Source organism: Myotis myotis, unplaced genomic scaffold (assembly GCF_014108235.1).
Source record: "Myotis myotis isolate mMyoMyo1 unplaced genomic scaffold, mMyoMyo1.p scaffold_m19_p_25, whole genome shotgun sequence".
NCBI lineage: Eukaryota > Metazoa > Chordata > Mammalia > Chiroptera > Vespertilionidae > Myotis > Myotis myotis.
In genome coordinates, this window is record NW_023416330.1 from 3,409,158 (window position 1) to 3,428,599 (window position 19,442).

The 19,442-nt window shown below is 44.4% G+C and overlaps 1 protein-coding gene across 3 annotated transcripts in view; it reads right to left on the minus strand.

Moving 5' to 3' along the window:
* The window catches only part of GALNT11 (polypeptide N-acetylgalactosaminyltransferase 11), an 88,096-nt gene that overhangs the window by 26,021 nt on the left and 42,633 nt on the right, over positions 1-19,442 (minus strand). For all 3 annotated transcript variants that reach the window (XM_036356143.1, XM_036356141.1, XM_036356142.1), the window contains 4 exons: positions 12,449-12,572; positions 10,124-10,290; positions 4,145-4,270; positions 1,695-1,944 (listed from right to left, as the gene is read on the minus strand). In XM_036356143.1, the coding sequence (XP_036212036.1) occupies positions 1,695-1,944; positions 4,145-4,270; positions 10,124-10,290; positions 12,449-12,572 (667 nt within the window). The remainder of the gene's footprint in view (positions 1-1,694; positions 1,945-4,144; positions 4,271-10,123; positions 10,291-12,448; positions 12,573-19,442) is intronic.

Sequence of the window (19,442 nt, forward strand, 5' to 3'; positions counted from 1 at the left end):
GAGGTGGTTAGGGGTAATCAGACCAGCAGGCACAGTGGTTAGGGGTGATCAGACAGGCAGACAGGTGAGTGGTTAGGAGCCAGTGGTCCCGGATTGCGAATTGGACATCCCCTGAGGGGTCCTGGATTGGAGAGGGTGCAGGAGGGACCCCCCTCCCCGTGCACCAGGCCTCTAGTTAAATATAAGACCACAAAAAGATGGACAGCCAAGGGGAAGAAAAGTTATACAATGAAAAACTGATCAAAGCAAAGTTTCACTATTTTAAAAGTATAGAATAAAAGAATTCATAACAAATAGCTTCATTCACCAGAAGATTTAATAATTCTAAAATTTCATGTATCTATTAAAACAATCTCAAAATATTAAGAAAATAGATAAAAAATTATGAGAAACAATCGTAGTGGGAAATTTTATATACCACTTTCAAAAACTGATAGAACATGTAAATTAAAAATTAAAATACAGAATATTTGAGTAACATGATAAACTTGACCAAACTGATATAGAATCCCATCTTTAACAACTGCAGAAAATACAAATTTCCCAGGCAAAGAATATTTACAAAAAGTAATCAAGCTAGACCAGTGGTTCTCAACCTTCTGTCTCTTTAAATACAGTTCCTCATGTTGTGACCCAACCATAAAACTATTTTCGTTGCTACTTCATAACTGTAATGTTACTACTGTTATGAATCGTAATGTAAATATCTGATATGCAGGATGGTCTTAGGCGACCACTGTGAAAGGGTCATTCGACCGCCAAAGGGGTCGCGACCCACAGGTTGAGAACCACTGAGCTAGACCATAAAGCAAATCTCATCCATTTCCACTGAATTAAAATCCTACAGAATGTTTTCAGACCACAGTGTAATTAAATGAGGAATAAATAACTGTAAAATTTCCCTGTCTGGAAAATAATAAATGCACTGCTAAATAACCTATGAGTCAGGAAAGATATCACAATGAACATATTTTGAAATAAATAATAAAAATGATGTATCATTTGTGGGATGCAGCTAAAGTCATTAAAAGATAATTTATCATCTTCAATAAATAGAAAAAGGTTGAAAATTTAAAAAATCTAAACATCCAACTCCTGGTTGTAAAAAAAGCTTATGTATCAAATAGTCTTCATAGCACCACTCATACTAGCAAAGAACTGAAGATAGGACTAGTAAACCGGCACAGCACACAGGGTACTCCCAAGGTGCCCTTGAAACTTATCCCAGGATACTACTGATTTTTGTCTGCCTTCCTCACTAAGCCACAAATCCTTAAGAGCAGCAGATAATGTCTTATTCATAAATCCTTAGGACTTGGTAGAGTGCATAAAACTCAATAAGTACTCAGAATTTTTAAAAATGTTTATTGATTTTTAGGGAGGAAGGGAGAGAGAGAGAGACAGAAACATCAATGAGAGAGGATCATCATCTATCGGCTGTCTCTTGCATGCCCCTATTGGGGATTGAGCCTGCAACTTGGGCATGTGCCCAAACTGGGAATCGAACCCGTGACCTCTTGGTTCCTGGGTCAAAACTCAACTGCTGAGCCACACCAACTGGGCAGCACTCAGAATTTAATGGACAAAGTAAGCCAACACTTTTGCTTCTTGCAAAGAAGGAATTATCTTTAAAATGTTTTTTCTCTCCTGAAGAAGTGCTGGTGGTAATTTCTAATACACAGGAGAAATCTTACTTTATCGGTGCAGTAGCTCCTTCTGGTCCTTCGAGCTCAGAAAGGGGAACAAGATCCCATTTGAAGTGCAGTCCCCAGTTGAACCCTCCACGCACCACAGGGGACGAGCTGTAGGCCAGAGTGTCCGCACTGATGATGTCGATCACTGGGCACACGACTGTCCTCCGGTCTTCCCGGATGGCAGCCAGCAAGGGCTGCAGCCACATCACGTTCACTTCACAGTGGCTGTCCAGGAACACCAGGACTTCTCCTGAGGAGGCAAATGACAGGCTTTACAAACTCATCTGGGGCTGAAGAGGCCGGCATCACTCGCTGCCACCACTCCTCCTGTATACCCACTGTCCCTTTGCTGGGTTTAGTTGGGACTTCATTTTTAGACTCTTCTTCCCTCCTTTTTTTGTTTAAACCTACATGAACTGAAGCAAATCAATAAAAAATGAGAACTCCTCTCCATGTAGCCTGCAGTCATATGCAGATTGAGTTCAAGGCTTAGGACTTTTCTATTTAATTCTACTCAAAGACTCACTGAAAGCAATGAGATAGAGAGAAAATTGTGGAGTATTTGTGGGAACGGCAAAATTATGCCATTCGAAACACTGTATTGCTACAACATACTACGGAGAGCTTTATTTCTCAGAGACCAATGATCATTTAGTTTTTTTCATTATGATCTGTTAGATATAAGCTAGTTTTGGGGCAGTCTCAGGTTCAATGTCACTATGTGTAATCTTACTTCATTTAATTAAGTTGAAAAGAGTAACATTTATAGAATTAAGAAAAATGTCAATACATTTCTTAAAGGAACATTGATTTAATTGACTTCACCTCGCACTGACTGATGATGGACAAGGGGAAAATTCTGCCTTTCTGTATTCAATGACACCTAGCCTACTGTATTTATGCTCTCTGCGTCCTCACCTGTTTGTTTACAGACACAGAATTATACGACTAACTCACTGTCATCATAGAGAATGTTCTTGCCTGTGGTATTTCTGCTATCATTAACTGAAATGGGATGATATTGGTGCTTTAAAAGTCAGCGGTTGCCAACTGGTGGTCCGTGAGGTCTGAAAGGTTGGCGACCGCTGCTTTAAGTGATTTGTGTGAAATCTATAGCAATACATTTCATAGGTAAATCTTTAGAATAAAAATGATATCTGATGATCAAATTACCACTTAACTGAGAGTATTAACCATGAAGTTATCAAAGATATTATCAAAGAAACCCTCATTTCCACTCACATTTATCAAGAGGAGTTAAAAATGTCTAAATTTTTTAAAGAGTTATGAATATGATTTCTGTGTGTCCCTCAATCGTAACAGTACATTCCCGGCAAAATTCCTAGTTGAAAGATTTCCCTGTTTCTGACTTGGAGTAAACTAATGGTTTGTTTGGGCTGGGAGGATAGCAGTTATATTTTATGCCACGTAAATACATCATCCGACTGAACTGGCAGCAGTACCTAAATAAATTACCTTCATGATTTTTGGGGGGCCATACCCATGCATACATACAGTATTATGTACCTAATATCTTTAAGTAAATTCATTTAACTTGAATTTATCTTAAAAGGACATTTTTTTACCAAGACCATAAATGACAATCAGGATCACCAACCTTACACAGAGGTAACCTTCAGAAGAAATATAATGGCATCAATATAATATAACTGAAGACTAACCAGATATATGTTCAGCAGAAGATTCTGAATTTGATACCTGTTATTTCTTTTTATAAGGGTCAAGATAGGTGTAAGCTGTGAAGTTTTTAAAAATATAGTGGTACCAATGAGACTTTCTCCTTGATGGACTTAGGAAAATTACTAGTAAGAGGAAATTTTTAAAGGAAATGTCTTTATAATTATGTAAGTCAATTTTTAAAATGTTTTTTATTGATTTTAGAGAGGAATGGAGAGGGATAGGTAGATAGAAACACTGATGACATGAATCGGCCACCTCCTGCACTCCCCCCACTGGGGATCGAGCCCACAACGTGGGCATGTGCCCTGACTGGGAATTGAACTGGGGACCTCTTGGTTCATGGGTCAATGCTCAACCATTGAGCAACACTGGCCAAGCTGTAAGTCAATTTTTTATCAAACAGTTTGGGCACATATATTTTATATTTTGTTTTTTAAAAATTACAGAACTTCCGCTTATATACTAGGAAGTGAAGAAGATGCAAATATATTTGAAGGGCAGTAATTAACAATAGGGGCCTTTAAGAAAATAGGCCTGAGGATTCTGGAGTTCGCTTCCTTGGAGTTTGTGCTTTGGGACACCAGGGTCGGAGTTCTGAAAAGGCCTTTCCCAAACTGAACAACCTCATCTCTCCCACTGGCAATGCCCACGTAAGAACCACTTTTCAGACCTCTACAGAATCAGCAAAGGCACCAAGGACAGCCCTCACCGCTCAGCACCCACCGACAACACCCAATGGGAAGTTATACCTGTTGCATGAGCTGCTCCTATCATTCTTCCTCGAATTAATCCCTCACGTTTTGTATTTCTTATTAATTTAATTTTTCCAGGGAGATGTTTTTGGACAAATTCATCTAATTCTCCTTTCAAATCATCTGAAAATAAAGAGTCCCGTAATTATTCAAATCACATGAGACACATACAAAGACATTTTATAGCTACTCTAAGGTTGTATCTGGTACTTCCAACAACATATTGTCAAGTAAATATTATAGGGTCTTCTGTTTTATTTTAAAAGAAGATTGTAACTTATCTGATAAGGTGAAAAAAAGGGAAAGAAATGAATTGGAGTACCAGCCAAGAGAAATACTTACCTTATACACTTATTTGTATTTTGACAGCAAGCTAGTACAATGCTTTGCATAAAAAAATGTTTGAAAATGAATATCGAGTCAAAGTTCCACTGACTGCAGATATAAATCAGATTTAAAACAAAGAAAATGGGATGTAAATGTCTTTTGTTTCAAAGTAATTTATCATATCTTATTCCATTTCAGAATAATTGAGAAATAACTTCTATGGTTCCTACCAAAAATTACATAATAGCAGCAGTAAATATGCCTTTTATTAGTTTAGGACCTTCCAAGGGCGAGTAACTTCTCCCACTTAGTAGGTTTTTTGTTTTGATGGTTTCCTTGGCTGTGCCAAAAACTTCTTAGTTTGATGTAGTCCCGTTTATTTATTTTTTCTTCTTTCCCTTGCCCGAGGAGACTTGCCCTAGGAGATATATTACTAAAAGCAAAGTCAGAATTTACTGCCAATGTTTTTTTCTAGAAGTTTTATGGTTTCAGGTCTTACATTTATGTCTTTAATTCATTTTGAGTTTTATTCTTATAAGGTGATCTAGTTCCCCCTTTTTTTGCATGTATCTATCCAATTTTCCCAACACCATTTATTGAGTAAACTGTGTTTACCCCATTGTATATTCATATATCCTTTGCCATAAATTGACCAAATAAGTGTGAGTTTATTTCTGGGCTCTCCATTCTGTTCCATTGATCTATGTGTCTGTTTTTATGCCAGTACCATACTGTTTTGATTATTATAGCCTTGTAGTATAGTTTGATATCCAGTAGCATGATTCCTCTGTTGCTGTGGCTATTCAGGGTCTTTAGTGGTTCCATATAAATTTTAGATTTATTTGTTCTAGTTCTGTAAAGAATGCCTTTTGTATTTTTTATTTTATTTTTGATTTATTTATTTTTTTTACAGAGAGGAAGGAAGATAGTTAGAAACATCAATGAGAGAGAAACATCGATCAGCTGCCTCCTGCACACCTCCCGCTGGGAATGTGCCTGCTACCAAGGTACATGCCCCTGACCGGACTCGAACCCAGGACCCCTCAGTCCGCAGGCCAATGCTCCATCCACTGAGCCAAACCGGTCAGGGCTGCCTTTTGTATTTTGATGGGGATTGCATTGAATCCATAGATTGCTCTGGTTAGTATGGACATTTTAACGACGTTAATTCTTCCCATCCATGAACATAATATATGCTTCCATGTATTCGTATCTTCTTCATTGTCTTATAATTTTCCAAGTGCAGCTCTTTTACTTCCTTAGTTAAAATTTTTATTGGTTTTTATTGAGGAAAGGAGAGGGAGGAAAAGATAGAAACACCAATGATGAGAGAGAATCACTGACTGGCTGCCTCCTGCACAACCCCTACTGGGGATTGAGCCCCCAACCCTGTCAGGGACTTGAACCATAACCTCCTGGTTCATAGGTCAATGCTCAACCATTGAGCTACTGCGGACAGGCCTCCTCCGTTAAATTTATTCCTAGGTATGGGGAATAAATTTAATGCAATTGTAAATGGGATTTTTTAAAAAACCAGTACATGAATTTAATAAAATTTAGGTAGAAGACAAATGGGAAAATTTACAGTGTGGGTGAATCCAGGCAAGAATACTGAAACCAACTGATCAATCTTTATATCACCAAAAATGCAACAAATACCATGCGCTTTTTTCAGTTTACATTCAATATTATTATGTACTAGAGGCCCGGTGCACAAAAATTTGTGCACTGGGGGGGGGGGGGGTGTCCCTCAGCCCGGCCTGTGCCCTCTCGCAGTCTGGGACCCCTTGGGAGATAACGACCTGCTGGCTTAGGCCTGCTCCCGGGTGGCAGAGGGCAGGCCCAATCCCTAGGTACAGCCCCTGGTCGGGCTCAGAGCAGGGCCGATTGGGGAGTTGGGGAACCGCCCCCTGTCATGCACAGAGCAGGGCGGATTGGGAGGTTGCGATGCCACCCTCAGTCACGCTCAGGGTAGGGCCGATTGGGGGGTTGGGGCACCGCCCCCTGTCACACTCAAGGCAGGGTCGATGGGGAGGTTGCGGCGCCACCCCATCACGTACAGAGCAGGGCCAATCAGGACGTTGGGGCTCTGCCCCCATCACTCACAGAGCAGGGCCCATCAGGGGGGTTGGGGCTCCGTACCCTGTCACGCACAGAGCAGGGCCCATCAGGGGGTTGGGTAGCTTCCCCCTGTCACGCACAGAGCAGGGCGGATCAGGGGGTTGGGGCGCCGCCACTCTCACACTCAGGGCAGGGCCGATGGGGAGGTTATGGCTCTACCCCGTCACACACAGAGCAGGGCCCGTGGGGGGGGGGAGGTTGGGGCGCCGCACCCTGTCACACACAGAGCAGGGCCGATCAGGGGGTTGGGGCACCGCACCCTGTCACACAGAGCCGCAGGGCGATCAGGGGGTTGGGGAGCTCCCCCCTATCAGGCACAGAGCAGGGCTGATCAGGGGGTTGGGGCGCCTTCCCCTGTCACGAACAGAGCAGGGCGGATAGGGAGGTTGTGGCCCCACCCCGTCACACACAGAGCCGCAGGGCAATCAGGGGGTTTGGGCGCTGCCCCCTGTCACACTAATCCCGGTGCCGGGAGGCCTCTCAGCTCCGCTGATCCCGGTGCTGGGAGGCCTCGTGGCTCTGCTGATCCCGGTGCTGGGAGGCATATTACCCTTTTACTATATAGGATAGAGGCCTGGTACACAGGTGGGGGCCAGCTGGTTTGCCCTGAAGGGTGTCCTGGATCAGGGTGGGGGTCCTCACTGGGGTACCTGGCCAGCCTGGGTGAGGGGATGATGGCTGTTTGCAGCTGGTCACACACCCTTCAGGGTGGGGGTCCCCACTGGGGTGCCTGGTCAGTCTGGGTGAGGGGCTGAGGGCTGTTTTCAGGCTGGCGGGTGACTGAAGCTCCCAACTGCTCCTTTTTTTCTTTTTTTATTCTGGGCCAGCTTTAGCTCTGGCTCCAGCTCTGAGGCCTCTGCTGCTGAAAGCAGGTATCTGGTTTGTTTGGGTTCTATAGTCGAAACACTGTATCAACTCTAGCTCTGAGATCCCAGCGGGCTGAAAGCAGGTTTCTGGGGTTTTGTTTAGCTTCTATATTTGTAACTATGTTTCAAACTGCAAGCTCAGAGGCCGGCAAGGCAGGCGGGGAACATTGGTTTCCTCTGTCACTGAAGCAAGCAAGCCTCATGTTAGCTTCAAGCTGCCGGGCTGCCGGCCACCATCTTGGCTGGCAGTTAATTTGCATATCTCGCTGATTAGCCAATGGGAAGGGTAGCGGATGTACACTAATTACCATGTTTCTCTTTTATTAGATAGGATTGGTTTAAGGCAGCGGTTCTCAACCTGTGGGTTGCAACCCCTTTGGCAGTCGAACGACCCTTTCACAGGGGTTGCCTAAGACCATCCTGCATATCAGATATTTACATTACAATTCATAACAGTAGCAACATTACAATTATGAAGTAGAAACGAAAATAATTTTATGGTTGGGTCACAACATGAGGAACTGTATTTAAAGAGCCAGAAGGTTGAGAACTACTGGTTTAAGGTATACAGCATAGTGGTTAGATAACCATATACTTTACAAAGTAGCCCCTAAATATTTGGAAGTATCCACCCAGCACCATACATTGTTATTACAATATTATTGACTATATTCCCTATGCTGAACTTTAAATTCCCATGACTCTTTTGTGACTACCAATCTGTACTCAATCTCTTCCCTTTTCACGTCTCTGCCATTTCCACCAGTCTTGACATGGCTTCCTCTATATATCCTTAGTGATAAGACTACTTACTGTTCAGCTAGTCTTCCTTTAGTTATTCAGGTTGATTGTTCTATAATTTACTTGTAATTCCAATTTGGTCCTGGGAGAAGGCAAGTGTTAACTTTCACCTACTCTGCAGCCATCTTGGAACAAATCCCAATGAAATTGTTTTCTTTTTGTTGGCTTTTTTGTTAAATCTCACCTGAGAATATTTTCCCATTGATATTTACAGAGAAACATCTATTGGGGCCAGGGATCAAGCCTGCAACTGAGGTACGTGCCGACGCTTTAGCCACTGAGACAAATGAATTAAGGCAGGTTTGTTTTCTTAATTTCTCTTTCTGATAGTTCATTATCCTATACTAGAGGCCCGGTGCATGATATTCATGCACTGGGGGGAGAGGGGTTCCTCAGCCCGTCCTGCACCCTCTCGCAATCCAAGACCCCTCGGGGGATGTCTGATTGCTGGTTTAGGCCTACTCCCCCCAGAGGGGTCCTTAGCACTGCCGCAGAGGTGGGAGAGGCTCCCCCCACCACTGCTGCGCTTGCCAGCCGTGAGCCGGCTTCTGGCTAAGCGGCACTCCCCCTGTGGGAGTGCACTGACCACCAGGGGGCAGCTCCTACATTGAGCGTCTGTCCCCTGGTGGTCAGTGTGTGTCATAGCAACTGGTCGTTCTACTGTTCGGTCAAAATAATGCACTTACAGTTGGTGAGTGCAGCAGGTGGCAGGAACCTCTCCCGCCTCCATGACAGTGCTAAGGATGCCTGACTGCTGATCTAAGCTGTCAGTTGGACATCCCCCAAGGGCTCCTGAACTGCAAGAGGGTGCAGGCTGGGCTGAAGGACCCCCCCACCCCAAGTGCACAGTTTGTTCAACTGTTTGACCAGTGTTATGACACGCACTGACCACCAGGGGGCAGATGCTCCGACTGGTAGGTTAGCTTGCTGCTGGGGGTCTGGCCGATCAGGACTGGCCGAGACGGGCTGGACATGCCCTGGAGCCCTCCCGCGGTCCTTTCCCAGTCCCGATTGTGCACTGGTGGGGTCCCTCAGCCTGGCCTGCAACCTCTCGCAATCTGGGATCCCCTCAGGGAATGTCGGAAAGCCAGTTTCAGCCCGATCCCTGTAGGCCAGGCCAAGGGACACCACTGCACAAATCCGTGCACCAGGCCTCTAGTTGGTGTATAAAAATGAAACCAATTTTTTTTCTTTTTTTTAAATTTATTTATTTTTATTGCTTACAGTATTACAAAGGGTATTACATATGTGTCCCGTTTTTTCCCCCGCCCTTGACAATCCCCTGGCCTCCCCTACCCCCCAGTGTCTTATGTCCATTGTGAAACCAATTTCTGAATAGTGATTTTATATCCTGTTACTTTACCGAATTCATTTATCAGTGCTAGTGATTTTTAGGGGAAATCTTTAGGATTCTGCAAATGACAGTTTTACTTCTTCTTTTCCAATTTGGATGCCTTTTATCTCTCTCTTGTCTAGTTGCTATGGCTAGGATTTCTAATACTAAGCTGAAGAAAAGTGGTGAAAGTGGACAGCCTTGACTTGTTCCCAATCTTAAGGAAAATGCTTTTCGCCTTTTCCCATTGAGTATTATGGTCGCTCTTTTCAAAAGGTAAGCCAAGGGAAAAATTTCAAGGGCCAAGTTTAGGTAGCATAGTTGGTGAACAGATTACAAAGATAACGCAGTTTCTTCAAAATTATCCCATAATCTTTGGACAGGCATTTATTTGTGGTTGACTCCATTGCGATTACATGCATAGGGTTCTCCCATCCACTACGTATTGAAGGGTCAGCCTTACTGATGTTATCAATACCACAGGGAACAACAGCCTGATCCTACATTACCAGTGACAACATTCCTTACCAAAGTCGCTGCTGTCATCCACAAGGATGATTTCATGGAGAAGCCGGGCTGGTGTGCGGTCCAGGACGCTGTGCACAGTCCGCAGCAAAGCAGACAAGGCTTCGTTGTAGAAACAAATAACAACACTAGCAACTGGCAGATCTGTAGGGTATATCTTATCTTTACATCTGCAAAGGTGAATGAGAAAAATTCCAACAATTTAAAAGGCTCAAATGTTTTAAGTTATTATTCACTACACCTTAACTACAATCTTATTCTGCTTCTTCCTTGCACTATAACCATTTTTGAAAAAGCATTTAAGGAACAATGTGGTTTCTTACTCAAGAGTTTTACATGTTAATAACTTCTCCCTCTGATAAGTGCTACTCTGCTTATTTTAAACATTTTAAAAACTTGGGTTTTTTTTCATTTTTGGTACATAGGTTACATAAAATCATTGCAAGTATTTTTAAAATATATTTTTATTGATTTCAGAGAAGAAGGGAGAGGGAGAGAGAGAGAGAAACGTCAATGATGAGAGAGAATCATTGATCTGCCTCCTGCAAGCTCCACACTGGGGACTAAGCCCACAACCTGGGCATGAGCCCTGACCGAGAATCGAACCGTGACCTCCTGGTTCATAGGTTGACGCTCAACCACTGAGACACAATGGCCGGCTCATTGCAAGTTTTTAATACAGCACTTGTAAGTTGATGTTCAGCTTCTCAATGAGGTCTCGAAAAGGAATAGAAACATAAAACTTGTATCTGAAAATTTCATTTTTTACTTAGTAATAGAAAAACATTTGAGTAAACTATATGCATTAGATAATGGCAGAGCTTCCATGCAAGTACCTAATAGTTAGGTGGCTTTATACAACAATAAAAAAACCGCACCAATTTATAGAATCAAATCCAGAATTCCATGCTCCTTTGCCCTTCCATTGGCTAGGCCCAGCCTACCCCAGCCTCTTGCCACTCTTCCATTATAGCTAAACTGAAACATTTGGTCCCTTTGACAAACTATATAGCTTTATGCCTTAGTCTGTCCCCCTACTCTCTTGCTTCACTGCTCAGTCATCATTGAGAAACTTTCCCTGACCACTCCAGTTTGGGGGCCCCATTTCACTAGTTTCCATCACAGCCATCATTCTTATGCTACTACAAGTACTTGTTTCCTTATTTATCTCCCCTGCTAGACTTGAAGGCCTGTGAACCCAAAAATGTCTTATTCTGTTTATATTTGAGGCCTAATACAATGTCTAGCAAACAGTAGGTGTTCAAATAATCTGTATGTGGAATGACTGACCAACTATAATAATAAAAGCATAATATGCTAATTAGACCAGACAGCCGAACGACCTTCCGGGTGTCATTCTGGACAAAGCCGTGGTGGCAGGGGCTGAGGCAGAGGCAGAGGCAGTTAGGGGCGATGAGGCAGGCAGGTGAGCAGTTAAGGGCTATGAGGCAGGCATGCAGACTGGTTAGGGGTGATGAGGCAGGCAGGCAGCGGTTGGGGCAATCAGGCAGGCAGGCCAGTGGTTAGAGGCAATCAGGAAGTCAGGCAGGTGAGCGATTAGGAGCCAGTGGTCCTGGATTGCCAGAGGGATGTCCCGGATTGCGAGAGGGTGCAGGCCAGGCTGGGGGCGCCCCCACCTCCCAACCCATGCACGAATTTTGTGCACCGAGCCCCTACTATGAATGAAAAGCCTTTGACAAAACTAAAATAATGAAAACATAAAAGTGAGCAAGGAGTCAAATTCTTCACTGATTTATTGGATTCATGGCAAAAAGGAATACATTAACATTTTAAAAAAACTTATGCTCAGGCCCTAGCTGGTCTGGATCAGTGGATAGAGCAACAGCCTGCGGACTGAAAGGTCCCGGGTTTGATTCCAGACAAGGGCACATGCCTGGGTTGCGGGCTTGATCCCTAGTAGGGAGCGCGCAGGAGGCAGCCAATCAATGATTCTCTGTCATCATTGATATTTCTATCTCTCTCTCCCTCTCCCTTCCTCTCTGAAATCAATAAAAATATTTTAGAGAAAACGAAACAAAAAAATTTATGCTCAGAAGGTTATATAATTACATGGAGTTGGTCCCTCTCTTCTTTCTCCACATTATTTTAACTTTCAAAAGGGACACAGCAAGTTCTAGAATTTTGTTGGTACAGTCTCAGACTATGTGGATTCAAGTGTCATCAGAGTGGAAATGTGGCTTGAGTTATCTAGTATCCGGAATAACAAAGCCTAAGTGCAAAGTATAAACACCACCCTCAGGCTTATTACACTGGCACTGACAGTACTATGTCACCAAACTGATTAGCAGAACCCGATAAGGAACGTACGCTGCATTCCTTGTATCTGGCACATCTCTGTGGTGGCCCAAGCGGTTGCTAATAAGGAGATTGAAGGCATGCTTCTGATACCCCAAGTCTCTCAACTCCTGATCATGTTCATTAAAAATCATACCTGCAAAAGAGTGAAGTTATAGTCAGTGCATGAAATCTGCAAAAGATTACCATTATTGTTATGTTATGATCTTAAGAAAATCTTCACTTTAAACTCTCATCTATACTAATAAAAGGGTAATATGCTAATTAGACCAGGGGACCTTCCAGACGGCCTTCCGGACCTCCTCCGGGACAAAGCCGTGGAGCGCAGGCCGAGTGGAAAGGGCCTCTCTGTGGGTGGGGATTAATCGCGGAGCCCAGGCCAGGTGGGAAATGCCTGCCTCTGCTCTGCCATTGATCACAGAGTCCAGGCCTGGTGGGCAGGCAGGCAGGTGGGGAGGGGGAGTGGGGGGGGACAGTTGGGGGTGAGCAGGCCAGCAGGGTGGGGGCAGTTGGAGGCGATCAGGCCGGCAGGAGTGGCATTTGGGGGCAAGCAGGCCAGCAGGGTGGGGGCAGTTGGGGGCAAGCAGGCTGGCAGGCAGAGTGCTTAGGGGCGATCAGGCAGGCAGGCATGCAGGTGAGCAGTTAGGAGCCAGCGGTCCTGGATTGTGAGAGGGATGTCCGACTGCCGGTTTCAGACAGAGAAAGGAAAATACTGTAATACTGTATTAATCTCACTTATACAGGGTGGGGCAAAAGTCTGTTGGCAGTGGTGAGTACGCAAAACACAGTATTCTTGTATTAGTTACTAGAGGCCCGGTGCACAAATATTTGTGCACTCGGGGGGGTGGGGGGCTTCCTCAGCCCGGCCTGTGCCCTCTTGCAGTCTGGGACCCCTCAGAGGATGTCCACTTGCTGGCTCAGGCCTACTCCCTGGGGGATCGGGCCTAAGCTGGCAGTCAGACGTCCCTCTGGCAGCCCGGGAGCTCTCAGGGGATGTCCACTTGCCAGGGGGTAGCAGGCCTAAGCTGCAGTCGGACATCCTTAGCGCTGCTGAGGAGGCAGGAGAGGCTCCCGCCACCACCACTGTGCTGGCAGCCGTCAGCCTGGCTAGTGGCTGAGCAGAGCTCCCCCTGTGGGAGCGCACTGACCACCAGGGGGCAGTTCCTGCATTGAGCATCTGCCCCCTGGTGATCAGTGTGTCATAGTGACCAGTGATTCCTAGTCGTTCTGCTGTTAGGGTCAATTTGCATATTACCCTTTTATTATATAGGATAGAGGTCTGATGCATGGGTGGGGGCTGGCTGGTTTACCCTGAAGGGTGTCCTGTATCAGGGTGAGGGTCCCGCTGGGGTGCCTGGCCAGCCTGGGTGAGGGACTGAGGGCCGTTTTCAGGCTGGCCATGGCTGTGGGCTGGAAGCAGGTATCTGGGATTTATTTATCGTTTATGATCAAAACTTTGTAGCCTTGAGCGGAGCTCAGGGCCGGCAGGGCAGGCGGGAAGCTTGGTTTCCTCCATTGCCGGGGGCAACCCAAGCCTCCGGCTTGCTCCAGCTCCGTGGCCACTGCCATCTTAGTTGGGTTTATTTGCATACTGGCTCCTGATTGGCTGGTGGGCGTGGCTTGTGGTGTAGCAGAGGTATGATCAATTTGCATGTTTCTTTTTTATTAGATTAGACTAGGGCAGGGGTGGGCAAACTTTTTGACTCGAGGGCCACAATGGGTTCTTAAACTGGACCGGAGGGCCGGAACAAAAGCATGGATGGAGTGTTTGTGTGAACTAATATAAATTCAAAGTAAACATCAGTACATAAAAGGGTACAGTCTTTTTTTTTTTAGTTTTATTCATTTCAAACGGGCCGGATCCGGCCCGCGGGCCATGGTTTGCCCACGGCTGGACTAGGGGCTGGTGCACAAAATTCGTGCATGGGGGGGGGCCCCTCAGCCCAGCCTGCCCCCTCTCACATACTGGGAGCCCTCAGGGGATGTCCTACTGACGGCTTAGGCCTGCTCCCTGCTCCCCTTGGGGAGCAGACCTAAGCCGCAGTCTGGCCTCCCTTTGTGGGGGGCCACCGGGCTGATCAGGGGAAGGGACCAGCCCCATCACCCCGCTGCTGCAGCCACTGCCAGTCACCGCAGCCACCAAGGTTTTTTCATCAACACGGACTCCAGTCCCTTCACCATGAAAAAATGACAACTTTCTTTAGGCATTTTCAAGATGTGTCTTTCATAGGATATGACATTTCTTTATTATTATTATTTTTTATCCTCACCTGAGGATATGTTTCCATTGATTTTTAGAGAATGTGGAAGAGAAAGGGAAAGACAGAGAGAAACATCAAAGTGAGAGGAACACTTTGATTGGTTGCCTCCTGCATGAGCCCTGACCTGGGCCCCAGCCAGGGAGGAGCCTGCAACCTAGGTACATGCCCTTGGTCAGAATTAAACCCAGACCCTGCGGTCGGCAGGCCGAGGCATTATCCACTGAGCTAAACTGGCTAGGGCAGGATATGACATTTTTTAGCCCTCCAGCAGTGGACCTTCATTTTTTTCGCCAGGAGTGTAGTGAAAAACCCTAGATCACCTTTTTGGATTCTTATTACCAAAGTTACTAAGAATATTACCAGTGGCATACAGGGAGCTTAGCCAATGAGTGGTCAGAAAAGGTGTTTTCTCTGTAGTTCACACCGATCGCTGGATCATCCCCCTGCCCAGGCCTGACGCCTCGGCCAGAGGCGTTGACCCCCATCACCCGCCCATCGCTGGATTGGCCCCTCGCCCAGGCCTGACACCTCTAGCCGAGGCGTCAGGCCTGGGCAGGGGACCCCCATCGCCCTCCGATCGCCGGCTCTGCCCCCCACCCAGGCCTGACGCCTCTGGCCCAGGCGTCAGGCCTGGGCAGGGGACCCCCGTCTCCCTCCATCGCTGGCACCACTCCCTGCCCAGGCCTAATGCCTCTGGCGGAGGCTTTAGGCTTGGGCAGGGGCTCCCCCGAAGCTCTGATGGCTGACTCCACCCCTGCCCAGGAGCCCCCTGGCTCAGGCCCTTCCTACGTTGCTCAGGGCCCACACGGGGCCTACCTCGGAGTGACCTGGGTGCCAATGATGTTCCTGGGACCCAGGCCACTGGGCGCCTATGTATGCAAATTAACCGCCATCTTTGTTGGGTTAATTTGCATACTCATCCGATAGGCTGGTGAGCGTAGCGGAGTGACACCAATTTGCATGTTTCTCTTTTATTAGTGTAGATTGTAGTACTATTTTCCATACAAACAACTGTAAGCCTACTTTTGCCCTACCCTGTGTACGGAACCAGATTTGTGGTTGGCAGAGATGGGAAGGGGGATGGAGATACTGCATGAAGTTTACCAAAAGGTACAGACTACCAGTTACAAATTCTGGATGTGTAATGTATAGCATGGCAACTACAGTGAAGAATACTGAATCATATATTTGAAAGTTGCTAAGACAGTAGATCTTAAAAACAGGGGGTTAATTTAGCTTAGTTTACCCCTTCCCCTGCACTAACAAAATTACAGCCAAATTTCAATTAATTAACATGCCAGAAAATAAAAACAAAACAAACAAAAAATCATGCCAGAGGAGTTATTTCAATTAATTTTATAACTGTCGATTAAATCAGAATACCTATTTTTAAGTTTTGTTGTTGATAATCTTTCTAAGATGTACTTTGCAGGTTCTTTTCCAATTGTTGACAGTACACTATTCAGAAATCAGTGTACATTTAACTATTACCATATTGACTTACATTAAGTCCTTCTGAATTAACTTTTCTTTATAAAGAAATTCAGTGGGGTTTTCTCAGTTTAGATTATGGCCAAATGTAGACATAAAATTTGCCATTAGTGATATTTAGTGCATTTTCAGTGTTATACAACCATCACAACTACCTACTACCTACTATTCCATTGATAGTCGCAGAATATTTCTGCTATCCCAAAAGGAACCCCTATCACCATAGATCAGTTACTGCCCTTTCCTCCCTCCTCCAGCCCCTGGCAATCACTAATCTCTTTCTGTCTTTTTTAATTTGTCTATTCTAGACATTGTACATAAAAGGAATCACAATATTTGACCTTTTTGTGTTCTCCTTCCTTCACTTACAATGTTTTTAAGATTCACCAAAACTTCATATATCATAGCATACATATATCATAACTTTATTTCTTTCTATGCCTGAGTAATACTCAATTGTATCTATACCACATTTTGTTTGTCCTTCCATATCAGTTGATGGACACCTGAGTTGTCTCCACCTTCTGTCCATTTAGAAGAATGCTGCTATAACAATTTGTACACAAATTTTTGTTTGAACACCTACTTACAATTCTTTTGAGTATATACCCAGGAATGGAATGAATTGCTAGGTCATACGGTAATTCTATGCTTATTTACTGAGGAACTCTTTTCCACAGTGGCTGCGCCATTTTACATTCATAGCAGCAATATTTGAGCGTTCTAATTTCTCTACATCCTCACCAACACTTATTACTTTCCTTTTAAAAAAAATTATAACCATCCTAGAGGATGTATCTCATTGTGGTTGGGTTTGAATTTCTGTAAAACTAATTATGTTAAACATCTTTTCATGTGCTGGTTGGCTATCTTCTTAGGAGAAATGTCTATGAAATTGGGCTATTTGTCTTTTTATTTTTGAGTTGTAAGAGTTCTTTAGATATTCTGGATAATGGACCCCTGTTAGAGATATGGTTTGCAAACATTTTCACCCATTTTTGGGGGTTTTCTTCTTCACTTTCTTGGTAGTATTCTTTGATGTTATGAAAGTTTTTAATTTTGATGCAGTCCAATTTATTTTTTCTTTTGTTGCTTGTACTTTTGGTGTCATATCTAAGAAACCATTGCCAAATCCAAGGTCATGAAGATTTATTCCTATGATTTCTTCTAAGGGTTTTATGACTTTAGCTCCTACATTTAAGTCTGATCCAATTTCAGTTAATTTTTATATATGATATGAGGTAGGGGTTCAACTTCATTCCTTTGTATGTGAGAATCTAGTTGTCCCAATGCCATTTGTTGAAAAGACTATTCTCTCCCCATTAAATTGTGTTAGCACCTTCTTTTTTGTTGTTGTTGGTAATCATCACCTGAGGATATTTTCCCATTGATTTTTAGAGTGGAAGGGAGGGGGAGAAACAGAGACATACCCATTGGTTGCTTCCCGCATATGCCCCGACCAGGGCCAGAGATCAAACCTGAAACTAGGGTATTTGCCCTTGGCCTGAACTGAACCCAGAACCCTTCAGTTGGAGGGCCGATGCTCTATCCACTGAGCCAAAACAGCTAGGGCCTTGGCACCTTGTTTTTTGAAAATCAACTGACCACAGCTGTCATAGGTTTATTTTATATTTATCAACCGTCCACTAATCTATGTCTGTCCTTACACCAGTACCACACTGTTTTGATTACCATAGCTTTGTAGAAGTTTTGGACATATGAGTCATCCAACTTAGTTCTTTTTCAAGATTGTTCTGGAGACTGCTAAATCTCTCAAACAAGCTGCAGCTGATGAAAGCGTGCCCCAAACCTATCAATAAAAGGACCAAGACCCAGCACTAACACCCACTCTGTCTTGCTTCATAGCTGGGCCTTGCCTGGGCACCTCCAAGCCCAATACAAATAGCAAATAGTAGCCCTCTGCAGATCCCTATGTAGCTCCTGCTGTGTGATCCCAGGCAGTGGCTGACTTTGCACCTCCCTGAAAGCCCTAGAGCCAGTGCACCCGGTGGACAGCTTCAGACCATAGCAGATTACAACTCTATACATCCACAAGCAACACACTCCCGGGGGCAAACTCAGTGAGCACCAAAGCCTTACTGAAGCAAGTCCTGCTCCACAAGGATGTTTCCTGCACAACAGCTCTCTCTCTGTAGTCACAACTGGTCCTCACAGCCAATTGGCTTGAAGGTCAACTCCTCCCAGTGATGCCAACAGCAAACAAGGCTCAACTACAAGCCTACACAGGGGTGCACCTAGAGTGCCCAGCTCAGGTGACTGGGGAGGCTGAGCCACTGGGCCCTACAGGACACCTACTACATAGGCCACTCTACAATTCTAGGAGACATAGTAGCTCTATCTAATACATAGAAACAAACACAGAGATACAGCCAAAATGCAGAGACAAAGAAACATGTCACAAATGAAAGAAATGGAAGCTAGCAAACTACTGGATACAAAGTTCAAAACCATGGTTGTAAGGTTACTCAAGAATCTTCATGAGACTTTCAAGGATCTTAGTGAGAATGTCAAAGACATGAAAAAGGACCAGTCAGAAATTAAGCATACACTAATTGAAATGAAGAATAATTTACAGGGATTCAACAGTAGAGTAGAGGATTCTGAGAATCAAATCAACGATTTGAAATATGAGGAAGCAAAAAACACCAAATCAGAAGAACAAAAAGAAAAAAGAATCCAAAAAGAAAGTGTAAGGAGCCTCTGGCTTCAAGCATACCAACATTTGCATTATGGGGGTGCCAGAAGGAGAAGAGAGAGAGCAAGATATTGAAAACCCATTTGAAGGAATAATAACAGAAAACTTTCCCTACCTGGTGAAAGAAATAAACTTAGATGTCCAGGAAGCGCAAGTCCTCTTACAAACAAGAGGAACCCAAAGAGAACTACATCAAGACACATCCAAATTAAAACACCAAGGGTTAAAGACCAAGAGAGAATCTTAAAAGCGCCAAGATTTCAAGGGAGCACCCATATGACTGTATCAACAGAAACTTTGCAGGCCAGAAGGGAGTGGCAAGAAATATTCAAAGTGATGAATAGTAAGGACCTACAACCAAGATTATTCTACCCAGCAAAGCTCTCATGTAGAATTGAGGGCCAGATAAAGAGCTTTAGAGAAAAGAAAAAGCTAAAGGAGTTCATCAACACCAAACCAATATTACATTAAAGGTTAAAGGGTCTTCTTAAAGAAGAGGAAGAGGAGGAGGAGGAGGAGGAGGAGGAGGAGGGAGAGG